The following is an 18,762-nucleotide window of genomic DNA, read 5'->3' as shown; positions in this document are numbered from 1 at the left end:
GACACAGTGCACCACTGTGGCGTTCGCCTAATGACAGGAGCTTTTAGATGAGTCCGGTGACCACCGTCCCTCCATTTGCACGTTAGGCATGCACAACTGCTGGCCAGTTACGTTGCACACATTCGTAGTTCTCCTGCGCATCCAAATCACCGTCTCCTTTTCCCACACATGGCAGTTCATCTCCCACATTGGCAGCCCAGGTCAGGGCTTCCAATTCCAGTTTGTGTCCAATCCCTTTTTTCCAAACTCGAGTCCTTGCCTTTACCACCTGTTCTTGAGGTCCATTCACATACACCTCCATGGTGTACACTTAGGCGGCGGCTTCGCCTGGACCTTTCACAGGGCCCTAAGGACTCAGTTAACCCTGCGGCTCTCTGCTGCCACTTTCTCTCGATTCTTCACATGTACCTAAACAATGAAGCGGTTTACACTGACAGCTCGATGGCTGATGATCACATCGGCTTTGCGTATGTCCGTGGAGGACATATTGAACAGTAGTCCGACCGAGAGAGGTGGCGCAGTGGTTAGACACTGGACTCGCATTCGGGAGAACGACGGTTCAATCCTGCGTCCGGCCATCCTGATTTAGGTTTTCTGTGGTTTCCCTAAATCGCTCCAGGCCAATGCCGGGATGGTTCCTTTGAAAGGGCACGGACGAATTCCTTCCCCGTCCTTCCCTAATCCGATGAGACCGATGACCTCGCCGTCTGGTCCCGTTCCCTAAAACAACCAACCAACAGCAGTCATTGCCTGATGGCTGCAGTGTTTTCACGGCTGAGCTGTTGCCTATATCTTACGTTCTTGAGCACATCCGTTCATGTCCTGGGAAGTCTTTTCTTCTGTGTACAGACTCCTTGAGCAGCCTACAGGCTATCTACCAGTGCTACCCTCGTCGTCCTTTGGTAGTGACCACCCAGAAGTCCATCTATGCCCTGGAACAGTCCGGTCGTTCAGTGGTGTTTGTCTGGACCCCAAGTCACGTCGGAATTCCAGGCAACAAACTTGCCGACAGGCTGGCCAAACAGCCTATGCAGAAACCACTTATGGAGATCAGCTTCTCTGCAACTGACCTGCATTCAGTAGTACGGTGCAAGGTTTTGTGGCTTTGGGAGAAGAAATGGCATAACCTCAGCATGCACAACAAACTGTGTGCCATTGAGGAGACAACGAATGTGTGGCAGTCCTCCATGAAGGCCACTCACAGGGACTCTGAGATTTTCTGCCAGCTCCGCATTCACTACGCTTGTGTGACACACGCCATGATGACCCACCTCAGTGTCGGTGCAGCGCCCGGCTGACTGTGGCCCATATCTTAGTCAGGTGTCCTTCTTTGGCCTCCCTGCAACGAATGCTTCAGTTATCGGACTCATTGCCATTAATTTTAGCTGACAACGCCTCATCGGCTAATTTAGTTTAATGTTTTATACATGATGGTGGGTTATATCATTCTATATAAGTTTTAGCACGTATCCTTTGTCCCTTTGTGTTCTCCACTCTAATGCTTTTAAGATGGATGTTTTAATATGTCACAGAGTAGTTGGCTTTTCCTTTTTATTCTCGTGGTCGGCCAGCCATGGACATCTGCTCTTTTGCTGTTACATCTTCTACCTGTTTCTTACTTTTCTCTGTGCTTTTCTTTTCCTGTTTTGTCCATAGTAGTGTCCTTCGTCTGGTTCTTCCTTTCCACTGTTATTGTGCTGAACCTCTCCTTTCTTTTCTTCTTTTCGTTGTGTATCTATTCTACTGTGAACAAGGGACTGATGACCTCACAGTTTGGTCCCTTCTCTCCCCTCCTCTTTTAAACCAATCACCCAACAACTTTTTCCCACTTTCAATCGTCCAATGTTTATGCTCCTTACACCGTGGTTCGGCATTTACCAGTTTGGTGTGTGGCTTATGAGCAGCCATTCGACCATGAAATCCAAGTTTTAGCCGGCCGGAGTGGCCGTGCGGTTCTGGCCCCTACAGTCTGGAACCGAGTGACTGCTACGGTTGCAGGTTCGAATCCTGCCTTGGGCATGGATGTGTATGATGTCCTTAGGTTAGTTAGGTTTAATTAGTTCTTGGCGACTGATGACCTCAGACGCTAATTCGTATAGTGCTCAGAGCCATTTGAACCATTTTGAATCCAAGTTTTCTCTCCTCCCGCCTAACTGTCACAATACCCGCAGTGGATCCTGATGTAGTTTGAAATTACTTTGTGATGGTCTGGATAAATGTCAGCCTATTACACATTACGACCCTCTTCAACTATCGGCAGTCTCTGTAAGTCAACAGACGAGGTCGGCCTGTACGCTTTTGTGCTGTACATGTCCCTCACGTTTCCACTTCAGTATTGCATCAGATACAGTGGACCTAGGGGTGTTTAGGAGTGTGGAAATCTCGCATACAGACTTATGACACGAGTGACATCTAATCACATGACCACATTTGAAGTCCTTGAGTTCCGCAGAGCGCTCCATTCTGCTCTCTCACGATGTCTAATGATTACTGAGGTCGCTGATATGGAGTACCTGGACGTAAGTGGCAGCACAATGCTCCTAATATGAAAACCGTGTGTTTTTGGGTGTGTCCGGATACTTTTGATCACACAGTGTAATTTTGGTTACAGTGTCTGAGACCTGTATATTATCTGTATAAATAAGAAACAGAAGGGGGCTTAACACACATATTTCGACTTCCATGGCATTAGATACTAATCTGATTTTATGATTAGCATAAGCTGATGTGAGCTCCATAACTGTAATCTATTTTGGAAATATGATTGGACCCACTTGTTTTCTACTCATTTTATTACCATTGCATCCATCTTATCAAAAAGGATTTCTTGATTAACAGTAGCGAAGGTTTTCGAAAGATTAAATTAACTAAGGTGGCACTATTGTTGTTATCCAAACTAGTATTTCGTTGGTGTAGTCAATTACCACCATTTCAGTACTTCTACTTTCTCGAGTGTCATGCTGATTATTATTCAATAGGTCATTGTTGTCTAAGTATTTAGCAAATTGTTGTTTCGTCAATCTCTCAATTAGTTTAGAGAATGCTGAGAGGAATGAAATGGGTTGGTAATTACTTATAGTAGTTAATATCAACAAAATCCAATTCTAGACCTCTGCACTAGTGCTCCATGATACACATACAGTCAATAACGTCATCCTAAGCAGCAACTTCAAGTTCAAGAGATTTAATTCTCAGGCTTTGCATACTACAGTTTAAAATATGAAAACCACTAGGATAAAAACTGGTGGCAGCTGTATTCACATTTTGCTGATGTTGTTTTGAGGCACAGTACCAAAAATTCTTGAGCATTAAGGATTTTCTGCGCGTGCACTTCTCTTTCCCTAGGACAATATACTTTAATCCCAGGAGTTATCTGTCCTTTGTCCTTAGTCCCGTTCAGTTCTGCTGATGTCTGTTTCATGGAAAACAAGGCTCAAGGTGCTGTAGGAACATGTTTGAAAAATATCACACTGAAGTGAATGACAGGTCTGTAGTCTGAATTTATTACTGTAATGGTCAGTCTAAGTTACAACATATACTTGAAAGTAGCATTGGGCTGTCCAGTTAAATACTTCTGTGACTCTTGGCAGCCCGTTTTCTTGACGCCAGCCACACTATTTGTTGATGTTACAGTCATAAGCCTATGAGGTGCTTTGTGGCATATAGTCACTTCCACCATTATTGCCTCCATATTACTTCAAGAGAACTAGGGCCTGAGATACGGTCTGTGTGCTGTTGACTGGAATACAAGAAGCTTCTAACTCAGTTGCTGAAGAAATCAATGTGTACGGTTTTAAAAGTGTAGTGATAGTATGTAAGTAAACGAATCTGTTGATGTGTCATTACTCAAAATTGTGAAATGTCTTTTCTGCTGCAGCATTTTTTGTCTTAACACCGATAAATAATTTCTTACAGTTACATGCACCGTATCTGTGCCTAATGTAAGTGTTTCCTCTTCGCCCCTTATGTACACATGTGTCAGCCTACTTGACAAATTTTCTAAACCAGATATTGGAGAAGCAAAGTCCCAACTGTTCTAGTTATTTCTGTTGCAAGCGTTAGATTAAGTTCTACAAAGCAGGTACATGCAAGTGTATACTTTAGATGTATACAACTCGATATTTGTTTTCATATTGAATGTATTCCTATGGCAGTGCCATACTTATAGTAAAGGTTGTCCGATCGTGTATGTTTAGGTCTAATAAATGAATGCCTTCGCTTCTAATGAGATTTCCATTGATGCAGCAGTAAACACGTATAGATACATTATTAGACTCTATGAGCAGATGTATCGTCTGTTTGCTATTTTTCTATTTTTCGTATGTTAATGCCTTAACTCCTACACTGTGGATGCTTAATAGAAGGCAGTTTTCGCTCACAAATTTACTTCACTTGCTGCAGTGCGAACTCGACGACTGGTGTATCATAAACTGAGTACACTTTGACGAATTTTCAGATTCATATATAATTATTATGCCTGTTTGTTAACTTCTGTGAGATTTATGATAGTAAACATAGGGGATTGCAGGAAAGGATTACATACTAATTAGTATAATACGTTTCATAAAATGCAGAGGAAGTAGAGGAAGAATTATAGATGTCAAAGTTAGCATGAATTTGAGGTTACATCGGGTGGCCTGTAGTTCCACCACAAGCATCAGCTAACACTTAAAAGTAAATACACCAATATTAAGTTTTCTTAAGTGCTTGATTAAGCCCCATAAAAGAAAGAAAAACCTAATACCATACATAAATCAAACATTGTGATCCAGCAACAAAACTATAAATATAATCAAAGGTACTAGAATGGAGTACCATATACATAGCTTGAAATTTACTTGAGTTTAATACTTTTGAACCTAACTCTTTGTTTCAAAACATCCAGCACAGTTAGAACCAAAGGTAATCTGTTCAATATTTATCGAGTCAATATCTGGTATTTGAGGGCAAGCGAACTTCACTTGACATTACATGTTACATCTGAATCACTGCCTGAACTACGAGAGCTTACAATTTGAGAAATATATGACTGACTTTTGTTCTTAGTTGTAGGCACATTAACAATAACAAATCAGAATTTGTCTATAATCCGATTTTAATGTTTGTATTCCTTAGTTCCACAGTGTCATGCACATCAAAATCATTTAATAAAATTTGTATCTGTAATACTGGGGCAACAATGACAATTTGTCAAAGCAATCCTGAAAAAGGGAAATTATGCACATGAGACCAGACATCATAATCTACTGACACATGTATACATGTAAACAAAAAACTAATCAGTGATATGTTTTCAGAATTAATCGAGTAAGACACATGTTGTAATTGAAAACACCGATAGCTTACCAGGTAAACGATACTGGTCGATTTTCCACAGTCAGATTTTAACACATTTTTTCGTATACAACTATAAGTCGCAACAGGCCCACCAGCTGTTGCACAAGAAAGTTGGCACTAGATGTAGGGCATATTGATAGAACTTTATCACCCTACAGTATATACTAAACACTCAGCTGAAATCCAGCAGACATCTGTACAACGTTTGGTATACGAGCGGTCAAAGTGAACACTTCAATTTACAATAATTATTTGAGGATGGGTTTAGAAAGACATAATTATCATTTGATGTTGATAATTCTTAGCACACTACGGAAAAAGCTTGTATAAGGAGAGCAGTTTCTCGACTTGAGCGGTTGACGGTGATGTTAAGATCCCTGGCAACAGGAAGAAGCTACAGACCTAGAATTTGCTACTGCAATTTCGAAACAAGCATTAACTGCAGTCATACACAGCACAGTGAGCCATTTGCGCTGTCCTGAACCATAATTTTATGAAGGCAAGTAATGTACCTGTGCTTGTAAGTTATGACAAGCTTAGGCTAATTCACACTGGGCGTCACAGCACTGTCACATCATGGCACTGTCACATAAAGGTGTGATCGCACTGTGTGTCACAACATAGAACGTCATATAAATTCAACTCATGTGATCTCAATTTACATAGCTGTCCTCAGTTATTTTTTCGCAGGAGTTGCGATCTTTGAAAGACGATTTTCATATTTTTTACGTGCAAAGTGTAGCTTGGTAGTACAGCTTGTGTATTAGAGAAGGAAGGCAGAAGTGTATAACAACACAAAAAGAATGTGGGTGGAAAAAATGTCATTATGTGGTACAGAAGGAGAATTTCACACACTATAGAAGGGGCTCAAAGAAGAGGCATCTGCATTTTATATTTTAGCAAGGTGAAGCACCAAATGTTTCTTTTTTTAAAGTCAAATAGCACCTCGAATTACTATAAATAACATAGCGTTACGAGCTACCCCAAATCCAGTGAAAAATTGGATTGGAGTGTCTGCTTTCTAACTCATTTCCCCAGTATGCATCACTGTATCCTTCCAAATGTACATTTCCAGTTTTAGAATATTTTAACTTTTAAATATCTGAATATTCTCTTGACTGCCATCCAGTGCTTTTCTCTCGGATCACTGCAAAACTTGCTTACTGCATTTGTGGCAAATGCAATGTCTGTCCTGAAAGTCTGTGCTAAGTGCAGTAGACTTCCTACGGCTTCAAAATAGCGTACACTATCCTTAAATTTCCTGTCATCATCAGTTATTAACAGTTTTGTATTGATTTCCGTAGGAGTAGAAATAGGTTTACAATATTCATATTGAACTTTTCTATGATCTTCCTTGTGTACAGAGATTAATCAATCCATAATTCTTCTCTGTTGGCACTTCTTAGAATCTTTATGCCTAAGTATTGATTAATTTTCCCTGAATTATACATATTAAATTCTGACTGTAACTGTTCTTTTACAAAAGTCGATCTGCATTTCAATGTTGGTTGAAATAAAAAAAAATCATCTACCCACATAGCCATGATTGCAATTTCTTCATTGCTCCTTTTATGATATATACTGGGATCTGCCTTTGACTGTACCATGCCAAGTTTAATCAAACTTTTATGCAAGCATTTATTGCAGCAATGGTCACTTTGCTTTAATCCATCTGGCATCTGATACATCTTATTGCCTTCTTATTCTTGTATTTAGAGTATAAAGCCAACGCTGTTTCTTTTTCTGAAGCATTCGAATCTGGTTCATTCTTCACATCCTGTAGCATCTTTACCTTAACACTATCTGCTGTAATGGATATTTTGGAACTTTCCAAACCCATAATCATTGGCGAATATTTCTCTGGTAGTCCAGCTAACATTAAAGTTCCAATCAATTCATTCACAATTTCAAAACCAATATTCCTTAGACGACTGGAGATTGAAATTATTTTATTCACATATTCATCCAGGGTTTTACACTTATTCAATCTTGTGGTTATAAGCTCATGAAGTAATTCTACTTTTCTGGTTAAACCACCATCTTCAGATGCATTTCTCAGTTTGTCCCATACCTCCTTTGCTGACATAGCCTTTTCTATGTGAACATAATTCACTGGATCAATCAAAAAGATTAGTTTTGATTTCGCCTTCTGATCCTTAGTAGCAAAACTTGATTCCATAGGTGCCAAATTACCGTTTACTACCTCCCATAAGTCATCCAAGTGCAAATACGTTTCAACAGCAAATTTCCAGGTCGTGTAATTTTCGCGTCCTACAAGCTGCTCTATTCCGGTATCTGGGTTGTACTCATTTTACACTTACTTTCTTCTTCGTATAGCGTACACAATCCAAGTTTATGCGAACTTCCGCACACGTTTTGCGCAGATACACATCACCTTAAAGCTTATTATTTCGCTTTAATCCAGTACCTGGGCCCATAATTTGTTGCTGTTTATGCAGGTTAACGCACCTAAATGATAGTTAACAGCTATTTAAGGGAGAAAATAAACTTATGCTTTATTTGCACAACACATATTAATATATTTGACTACCAAATTATGTTATGTTGCCCCAACAACAAACACAGAACATGTATATTCCATAGAGTCTAATGCACTCAGCACATAATATCTTGTGCGCCACTATACACGCTGGAAAATGTTTGTTCACATATCCCCAACAAAACTGTTTCATGCACAAATCACAGAGTTACTTTAACAATAAATAGGCCTGTCACAAAAACATACACGAACCAACAATTGTAATACATTACTTGATGTATACTTCACATAAAGAGCATTTTGCCACAGTTGCAGTGCCCGAAATTTTCAGTCCATTTCGTTACAAAATATCACAAATGCCTGACAATGGACATATAAATTCGACTTACTAATCAATCTGATTCTACCCACATTACCTTTTTCATTTGAACTTATAGCCATATTGCAAACCATCTCTAAGTAAAATATTAAGTATGGTACAGGTATGCATAAAAAATGTTATACATGTAGTAGGGAGCAAGTAATTTAGTACACTAACGCTGTACAATTCAGCCTGTTGCTTCATTGCTTCAATTAATCTTTAATCATTTATTTTCAATTTATAATTTTTAATAAGAGAAATAACGAAACAAAGCAGTTTATAAAAAATAAGAAACAACTGACGTTTACCACGAAAACCATGATGAAACGAAATATGGAGATGTGTGCATGCCTGTGTATTGGGTGAAAATGAGCTTTGGGGGTCACATGATTAACAACAGACAGCTGATATCAGCTGTCAAAACATTCTTCCCTAGAAAGCTGGATGGCAACCTGATGTGTTGTGGTGGTACAGGATGGCTAGTACAGATGCTGCCATTTGAAATGCATTGCAGAATGTTTTAATGGGATGTAATGCAATGGATAGTGTGAATTGGCCTTTACAGATAATATTTTTATAAATTATATCATTACATCTTTAGACAAGTTTGAGACAAAACATGTTCTTCTAAATAACACATGTGGCCAATGTGCTGTAATTTAGTTTGTTTCTAAGTCGAGAATTTGAATCCCCTGCTCAAAGTCTACCAACGATTTTGGTGCTAGAATACAAAATTCTGTTCTGAACTCCAGACAGTGATTCACAGTATATCTGAGAATTTTTACTTCTAGTATTGTGCTAATGAATTCCACAGTTCACCTTTACATCACTTTTGTTATGAAGCACGTATTATATTAGGAAGTAAAACAAGTGTAATAATAACTACGTCCCTGAAGAGACTGTACAGCCTAACACAATATTCTGGCTGCAACTTTCAATAGAACAAAGATGGCCAACTCTTTTTGCGTGTTTGTTACAATTCACTTTAGATTATGGCATAGGATAGTACTGAGTGAAAGTATGTTAACAATACCCCCACACCAAATCGAATAGATTTCATTACTTTTTCTTAGCTCTTTGCGGTAAACAGTCTGCAACGAATTTGTTGTATTATGTAGGGTCAAATGCTCGAAATTTACCTGTTAAAGAATTATAAGAGGCTGCCTTCTTATCCCTATCGCTGTGTTCCCTGCCTGTAATTTACACGAACGTGAATCACTCCTATACATTTCGATAATTCGTCAATTAACTATCCAGGACACTCACATATACCTGCCAGCTAAAAAGAATTCTTCTTGAAAATACTTCTTATTTCCTAGATGAGTATTTTACCTTTATGAAAATTGCTTTGTGTGTCAAACTCATAGTTTTAAACAACTCACAACTCACCTAATGTTGATAACAACAGTGTTTGTAACATTGTTATTTGTGTATTAACAAATGTACAATGCATCAAAATGTAAAATTTATTAATACAGACAAATCTTTATTTTGTGACAGATAAACTGATGTATTCAGAAGAATTATCTGTTTGATATCCTGAAACTGTATTCGTCAAAAGAATTGTATTTGATTATTCGATTTTGAATCAATATCACTATAATTTTAAAAATCGAGGAACATCTGTCTCATACACGTTTTAGCGCCAGATCTGCTGCGATTTCCTGTCCACACGCTCCATTTTGTCTGCACAGATGTGATTTGAACCCATATATTTGAAAATCTTCGTTCAAACCTCCAACTCCAGCTTCAGGTCTTGTGCACAACTCTGTGCAAATTTCTTGTTTACGCGCAACGATTTGTCTGCGCAGAAATATTGTGCGCGGACATATCGTTGCATGAAGACAGACCTTTTAACTGCCAAAAACGAAAATGTATGTATGTTTCTCACTCATTGTCGTTGACTGTTTCGCTTTTTAAAAAAATATGTTTTCTTTTTGCATCTTCTGTTTTTGCTATTTGTGACGATTGTAGCCTTTATCTTCGTGTTTACCAATGATAATTCGCTCTGAGACATTGGATCTCATTTGTAAAAGAACACAAACACCGTAGTAATATGTGACGAAAAATTAACAAGTAATGTAATACAGGTAACAAAAGACACAAATATAACAACTAAAAACGCGTATGAGCCCAATAAGAATAGTTTGCTCGCTGTAATTCGTGGCGGAATGAGTACAGAAATCTCTGGAAGTAGCGTAGCTTACTGCTGCGCATGTCACATGACTTTGGTATAACTGCGTTACTTCCTTGCTTGTGTATGCTAAGCGCCAAGACTGAAAGTTTAGTGTTATAGGTATTTGCCCGGTTTTTATTAATTTGATTATATTTAATAGCAATGGTGCAATATTGTTGCTGTTATGGGTGCAAAGAAAGATATGTGAAAGGAGGAACAGTTACTTTTCATAGGTAAGTACCATAAAGGTCTAATATTCCTGTACTGGAAGGATGCACTTTATATCATGTCAACGCCAAGTATTGTAGAGCTCATTTTTTTTGGTTACACAGCCAGATTATTAGTCATTTCCATTTTTCGCAAATCATGTTTACTAGACAAATGCTATGTGCATTCATTACAGTGACAGTATGCTCCCTGTCAATCAGTTGAATGTATAGGTACACATTTAGAAATATTTAACTGCGGATGAAATTCGGTTAAAAGTGTTTTGTTATTTATGTACGTGGCTAAATGTACACACTATGCATCAAAATACTTGTTCATTATTTACGATTTTTACCTGGCAGTTATTGTTTTAAATACGAATCCTAAAACCTAAAAACTGATTATGTGCGATTTGTGTTTTAGTTTCCCGAAAGACGAACGAAGAGCGAAAATATGGCTCCAGAACATAAATAGACCGAATTTCGTCCATTCAAGGTACTCGAAAGTGTGTTCGAAGCACTTTACGGAAGAAAGCTTTGATAGAGAGCGGTTTGGAGGCGTCTGGCTCAAGAATGATGCTATACCAACAGTTTTTGATTGTTGTGAGCGCCCACCAAAAGCAGCAGCAAAAAAACGTCCACCAAAAAGAGGTTTGTTTGCTATATGTAGATACTTGCACACTGGTGATTTTATTGTAGATGTTTTATGATACTGAGATGTTTTTAATTTTGACTTACTTGTCATCAGTACAACCTCAAATGTCTCCAAATTGTCACAGATAATTCACAAAATATTAATGAGCTCCTGGCAAGCATTCAGAGTAGAAATGTTCCGATTCTACCAGCGCCCTCTACTTCAGCAAACAGTAAAAGACATTACAGGTATGATGGTCAACCAAATTATTTCCGAAACTGTTTGTAGAGCAGTAAGTTTTGCATTAATCTAAATAACTATTTCCGTTATGGATGCTTGTACATTAAATCCACTATATAAAAATGTTGAAATTTTAAGCTAGCCTATAGCAAAACAATGTAGGAATAAATATTTAGAAATATAAAAAAAAAAATGTGGACAAGCAGATGAACTGCGAACTTGCTGCAGGAATGTTGTGATTCCAAATCTGCCATTTTTTGTGGAATTTCACCTTCTTTCCCAATGTCACTGCCATGTAATTGGCAAAAGAAAATGCAACATCATGGTTTAATGCAAATGGGCTATTATTAAATGAGACAAAGACCCAGAACATGTGGTTCAGTCTATCAAAGACTACAAAAATAGAAAAACAAAGTGCAAAATTTTTAGGTATAATCCTGGACAACAAACTAACATGGGACTCTCATGCAGAACACATAGCAGTTAGGCTGTCAAGAGTTATATACCTGTTGAAGAGGCTGATGTTCTGTGTGACATCGGAATATGTAAGGACAGCGTACTTTGCTTTTTTTCAGTCTGTTTTAAGGTATGGGCTAACGCTCTGGGGAAATAGCAAAAAAATAAATGAAATTTTGGTGATCCAGAAGAAAGCAATCAGAGTAATAGCAAAGGTAGATAATAGGACACATTGTAAACCATTGTTCATTAAACATAGAATTTTAACAGTTATTAATCTATATATTCTTGATAGTGTTAACTTCATACTTGCGGAACTACCTAATTTAAGTGTAACGAATCAAAGACATGACTACAATACAAGAAACTGTACTTCTCTGATCTTGCCACAGAATAGATTAGCAAAAACAAACAATAGCCATAAGTACATGTCAATTAAAATATATAAGAAATTGTACAAATATGCCACAAGCATGCCAATCAAATTATTTAAGGAAAAGCTACACAGCTTCTTGTTAATGAACCCATTCTATTCAATAGAAGAATTTTTAGAAATACCCAATATCAACTTAAGTTAAATGTGTTAAATATATTTAATAAAGATATTAGGTTAAGTGAACTGACAAAGTCTATTGCATGTAATAATGCTGAATGACCAATAAAGAACAGGAAAATGCCTCAGCATTTTGCTGTTCAAAGCTTTAAGTGATGTTCATTTCAGATACCAAATGTAAATCTTTAATATCTCAGCAAAACTCATTTACAATATTACCATAGGCAACTAAATGTGAATAAATCATTTTACACAACTACTTTAATGGCATGTAAATTTTGCAGAGAATAGAGCGGACAAATCTGTATCGTACTGTGTCCGTGTGATGAGGGCTCAGTGTATGTTGACGGCCAAAAATCCTTGAAACTTCCTGGCTATATAAAACTGACTCAAATCTAAGACCATATCATTCACGGGCAGTGTTCCTCCGACTGACGCCTGTTGTCACAGTATTACTTCTGTCGGGCTCTGGTCTCCCCACCATTCCAGGCATCAGAGAAGTTCTTCAGCATTACTTGCACTCCTGGAATTAACATGCCAGGGTTTTGGAAAAGTAACTGTTGGTATTTTTGAGGAAAAAACTGTTGTAAAGGCAGACATTCTGCTCTGTGCCCCTTCTCAATAGAGGATGTGTCAAGAAATGGTTGTGTCTGAGCGAGAGCTGCAGCTGACATGTTTCATAGTAAAAGCATTATGTGAATGTTGTGACAGCATGCATAATATATTTAAAAAAAAGGCACAATAGATATTCACTGTAACAATAAGAATAATTATGTTGCAAATGCTACTGATCCAGCTGTACAGATGAAAATGTGGCTGTCTTTGAGGAATATGATAAGCACCAGAAGTAGTGAGCTTCAGTGATTGCTGAACAGGATGGAGCAATTTGATTTTGTTCATTCATTCAGACAGTATGTCATATTATGGAGATGTCGAATAAATGTAGTATCTAGTTAAATATGAGGCATGTGGCACAGTTAAAAATTTACACATATTTCACTTTTATTATTTATGTATTTACTTATACATTGGACTACTCCAATCACTGATACTAAAGTTTATCTGGGGAGGTTTTCTTCAGTAATACAATTCATTTCAGTAAAAACTCCATTAGACAGTTCAATAAAATATTGTTTATGCAATGATTATAATTATACAAAAGAATGTTTACTTTTCTGTCTGCCCAATATTTCTGCATTCCTCCAGATATTTTGTCTCTTTCTTCGTCTGAGAGCACTCTCTCTGTAGTCCTTTTACTGATCCTCATTTCTGGCCTGGTGTGTCGTGAAGTATTTTAGTTTTCTGTTTCATTTTTTGGGCCACCTACTGTATTTGGAGTTCTCTGTGTCTTACTTAATTTCTGTGATCCATTTAATGTTGCTCTAACTGTTCCACAATTTTTCTGTTAATGTCTTATTATATCTGTTGTCTGGTGTTCGCTTCAGATGTCTGAAAAATGAGATTTGTTTCTTCCTGATTGTGCTCATTACTTGTTCAATTTTCTTGTATACTGTTCCATTCGAAGCTATTCTCCAATGCCCAGTTACTTGATATTGTTTATTTATGCATTCCGTAATTATCTTTCTTTCTATCTTGAGTATTTCATCAGTTTGTGCTGTTTTAGTTGTTTTGAAGATGATTTCACTTGCGTACGTTATTTCTGGTTGTGTAACTGTTTATATTGTTTTAATTTTGCAGCTGCAGTATGCCATAATCAATGTGGTCTACACAGTGTCTCCATGATCTGAGCCTCCCTTGTGTTGCCCTTCTAAAGTTCTAGTTGCTGCTTGATTCTTCCATGTAGGATCTTGGTTTAAAATCTTGGATGTGCAGTCTACAAGAGACTCCGCTGTATTATCCGGATTGCTCTTGTCCCCGTTGTTGTGTAGTGGGCGGATGACGGGCACGGTCAGATGATCGACGAATTGTTCCATTATCGAAATTTTTGCTAAAACCGTATGTGAGGTACTCATTGTGCCACTTAAATATTTCCATATTTCAGTAACAGCGTGCTGTCCACATGCTTTTTAATTTGTTGTTGTTGTGTGAGTGTTTTATCTACTTCTCAGAAATTTGAATGGTCTAACTTGTTAGATTGGGTTTGTATTCAGGTATTTACATTGATTTGTAAGAGTTTGTTCTGTTCTTTACAGTTCGAAATTTTATTAAATGCTTTTACCACGATTTCAGCATTTTCTTTCTTACTATGTGCTACACATCCATCTTCATATTTCAATATTACTGTGGGTGCTCATACTGTTGTAATTGTTTCCCAAGCATTTTGTAGTGGTTCCTGGAATTGGTACTGTGGTAATTATCTTCTGTAGAGTGTTCGTCTTTATGGAATCCTGTCTTGATTCTCTAAATGCTTTGTGTGAATGTCCTCCTTTCAGTTTTGAGATTAATTTCTTCCGATTTGTTTGTTTCAGCTTAACCGAGCTCACCCTTTCTTCATGAAATTTGTCACATTCTGATGCCCACTGTGCATATCTTCTTCGTAGATTCAAAGGAGCTAGATACTTGGCTTTTTCTTATATTTGGCATGAGTTCCTCGATTATCTATTATGAGGATTGTCCGTAAAATAAGGTTCCCACGGCGCTATAGTCCTGAAAAGTGCTGTTACGGTGTATCCCGCAATTCTGTTGTGTACTTTGGTTGTGCCACTCCGAATCACCTCCCTAGGGAGCTGCCTGCGGAGCTCAGTCTTGGCTCGGCAGCTGTACGTGAGGGATCTCCCCCTCGCTTTGCACGCCAGGTGTGAGCTGCACTCAGTGATCCATTTCCTGTGTGCAAAAAAAACATTGAGCCAGCGGAAATCCATTCCCAGCTATGTGAAATCTATGGAGGCAAGTGTATGAGCGTACAGCACGTGTGGAAATGGTGAAGAGAGTCCAAGAATGGACGCACTGACACCCACGATGAGGAGCATTCCGGATGGCCGTCTGTTGACAAGCTCTCTGAAATGATCCCTGATGTCAGCGAAACCTCTATTGACAAGACTTTGACGGAGCATCTAGGGTACGCTAAGGTTTGCGCGAGATGGGTGATAAGAACGTTGTCCGAAGACCACAAACGTCAACTCGCTGAAGCGGCCCAAGAATTTCTTCAAGATCACGGAACTCGTGGCGAGGAAGACCTCGACTCCATCGTCACTGGAGACGAGACTTGGGTGCACTACTGCACACCCGAAACCGAAGAAAAGTCCAAACGATGGAAGCACCCAGAGTCACCGAGATCGTGTAAATTCAAACAAATGCAAAGTGTCTGTATCAGTGTTTTGGGACAGAAAGGGGGTATTGTTGTGTGAGTTCTTGCCCACCTGTGCAACAGTCATCACTGCCGGGTACTGCGAGACACTGCAAAAATTTCGCCGTGCAATTCAAGATAAGAGGAGGGGTACGGTGTCAAAGGGGGTGCATTTGTGCCAGGATAACGCTCGACTGCACACTGCTAGAGCCACCAATGAGCTCATTGCAAAATTTGGATGGGGTATTGTCAAACACCCACCCTACAGCCCGGACTCAGCCCCGAGTGACTACCATCTCTTCCCTGACATTAAGAAACACCTGCGTGGGATGCATTTCGGCGACAGAGAAGAGCTGGAAGTAGCGGTTCTCGGGTGTCTGCGCAGCTTGGCGGCAGATTTTTTTGACTCGGGCATTCAAAAGCTCGTGCTCTGCATGCAAAACTGTATTGACCTCAGTGGTGACTATGTACAAAATTAGGCTTAAGTCTGAAGTTTCCAAAAATGTACGTATTCATGAAATAAACATGTTTTACACAGTGGAAAAAAAATAAAAATAAATTGGGAACCTTATTTTACGGACACCCATTGTAATTTAATGCTTTGTGTTATTTTGAATCAACTGGTATAGGTCGTATGAGGACAATTTTATGGAAATGGAAGAGGATGTAGAAATGGGAGATACGATACTGCGTGATGTGAAAATTACCGAACTATCAGTTTAATAAGTCACAGCTGCAAAATACTAATGCGAATTATTTACAGACGAATGGAAAAACTAGTAGAAGCCGACCTCGGGGAAGATCAGTTTGGACTCCGTAGAAATTGTGGAACACGTGAGGCAATACTGAACTTACGACTTATCTTACAAGAAAGATTAAGGAAAGGCAAACCTACTTTTCTAGCATTTGTAGATAGAGAAAGCTTTTGACAATGTTGACTGGAATACTCTTTTTCAAATTCTGAAGGTGGCAGGGGTAAAATACAGGGAGCGAAAGGCTATTTACAATTTTTACAGAAACCAGATGGCAGTTATAAGAGTCGAGGGACATGAAAGGGAAGCAGTGGTTGGGAAGGGAGTGAGACAGGGTTGTAGCCTGTCCCCGATGTTATTCAATCTGTATACTGAGCAAGCAGTAAAGGAAACAAAAGAAAAATTTGGAGTAGGTATAAAAATCCATGGAGAAGAAATGAAAACTTTGAGGTTCGCCAATGACATAGTAGTTCTGTCAGAGACGGCAAAGGACTTGGAAGAGCAGTTGAACGGAATGGACAGTGTTTTGAAAGGAGGGTATAAGATGAACATCAACAAAAGCAAATCGAGGATAATGGAATGTAGTCGAATTAACTCGGGTGATGCTGAGGAGATTAGGAAATGAGAGACTTAAAGTAGTAACGGAGTTTTGCTATTTGGGGAGCAAAATAACTGATGATGGTTAAAGTAGGGAGGATATAAAATGTAGACTGGCAATGGCAAGGAAAGCGTTTCTGGAGAAGAGAAATTTGTTAACATCGAGTATAGATTTGTTTGTTGTTGTTGTTGTCTTCAGTCCTGAGACTGGTTTGATGCAGCTCTCCATGCTACTCTATCCTGTGCAAGCTGCTTCATCTCCCAGTACCTACTGCAACCTACATCCTCCTGAATCTGCTTAGTGTACTCATCTCTCGGTCTCCCTCTACGATTTTTACCCTCCACGCTGCCCTCCAATGCTAAATTTGTGATACCTTGATGCCTCAAAACATGTCCTACCAACCGATCCCTTCTTCTAGTCAAGTTGTGCCACAAACTTCTCTTCTCCCCAATCCTATTCAATACCTCCTCATTAGTTACGTGATCTATCCACCTTATCTTCAGTATTCTTCTGTAGCACCACATTTCGAAAGCTTCTATTCTCTTCTTGTCCAAACTAGTAATCGTCCATGTTTCACTTCCATACATGGCTACACTCCAAACAAATACTTTCAGAAACGACTTCCTGATACATAAATCTATATTCGATGTTAACAAATTTCTCTTCTTCAGAAACGCTTTCCTTGCCATTGCCAGTCTACATTTTATATCCTCTCTACTTCGACCATCATCAGTTATTTTACTCCCTAAATAGCAAAACTCCTTTACTACTTTAAAAGTCTCATTTCCTAATCTAATTCCCTCAGCATCACCCGATTTAATTTGACTACATTCCATTATCCTCGTTTTGCTTTTGTTAATGTTCATCTTATATCCTCCTTTCAAGACACTGTCCATTCCGTTCAACTGCTCTTCCAAGTCCTTTGCCGTCTCTCACAGAATTACAATGTCATCGGCGAACCTCAAAGTTTTTACTTCGTCTCCATGAATTTTAATACCTACTCCAAATTTTTCTTTTGTTTCCTTTACTGCTTGTTCAATATACAGATTGAATAACATCGGGGAGAGGCTACAACCCTGTCTCACTCCTTTCCCAACCACTGCTTCCCTTTCATGCCCCTCGACTCTTATTACTGCCATCTGGTTTCTGTACAAATTATAAATAGCCTTTCGCTCCCTGTATTTTACCCCTGGCACCTTTAGAATTTGAAAAAGAGTATTCCAGTCAACATTGTCAAAAGCTTTCTCTAAGTCTACAAATGCTAGAAACGTAGGTTTGCCTTTTCTTAATCTTTCTTCTAAGATAAGTCGTAAGGTCAGTATTGCCTCACGTGTTCCAACATTTCGACGGAATCCAAACTGATCCTCCCCGAGGTCTGCATCTACCAGTTTTTCCATTCGTCTGTAAAGAATTCGCGTTAGTATTTTGCAGCCGTGGCTTATTAAACTGATAGTTCGGTAATTTTCACATCTGTCAGCACCTGCTTTCTTTGGGATTGGAATTATCATATTCTTCTTGAAGTCTGAGGGTATTTCGCCTGTCTCATACATCTTGCTCACCAGCTGGTAGAGTTTTGTCATGACTGGCTCTCCCAAGGCCGTCAGTAGTTCTAATGGAATGTTGTCTACTCCGGGGGCCTTGTTTCGACTCAGGTCTTTCAGTGCTCTGTCAAACTCTTCACGCAGTATCGTATCTCCCATTT

The 18,762-nt window shown here is 38.8% G+C and overlaps 1 protein-coding gene across 4 annotated transcripts in view; it reads left to right on the top strand.

The window, feature by feature from the left end:
* The first annotated feature begins 10,397 nt into the window (after positions 1 to 10,397).
* The window catches only part of LOC126295377 (peroxynitrite isomerase THAP4-like), an 81,087-nt gene continuing 72,722 nt past the window's right edge, over positions 10,398 to 18,762 (top strand). For 2 of the 4 annotated variants that reach the window (XR_007552478.1, XM_049987861.1), the window contains exons 1-3: positions 10,445 to 10,607; positions 11,005 to 11,231; positions 11,360 to 11,462. Coding sequence is in view for 3 of the 4 variants with exons in the window: in XM_049987861.1 (XP_049843818.1) it covers positions 10,537 to 10,607; positions 11,005 to 11,231; positions 11,360 to 11,462 (401 nt within the window). In the remaining variant the exon portion in view is untranslated. Of the gene's footprint in view, positions 10,608 to 11,004; positions 11,232 to 11,328; positions 11,463 to 18,762 lie in introns of those variants that run through there. The other 2 variants (XM_049987860.1, XM_049987862.1) reach the window with 2 other exon arrangements.

This window comes from Schistocerca gregaria, chromosome 11 (genome assembly GCF_023897955.1).
Source record: "Schistocerca gregaria isolate iqSchGreg1 chromosome 11, iqSchGreg1.2, whole genome shotgun sequence".
In the NCBI taxonomy this organism is placed as follows: domain Eukaryota; kingdom Metazoa; phylum Arthropoda; class Insecta; order Orthoptera; family Acrididae; genus Schistocerca; species Schistocerca gregaria.
The sequence above is the reverse complement of the archived record's forward strand: the minus strand, read 5'-3'. Positions and strand labels throughout refer to the sequence as shown.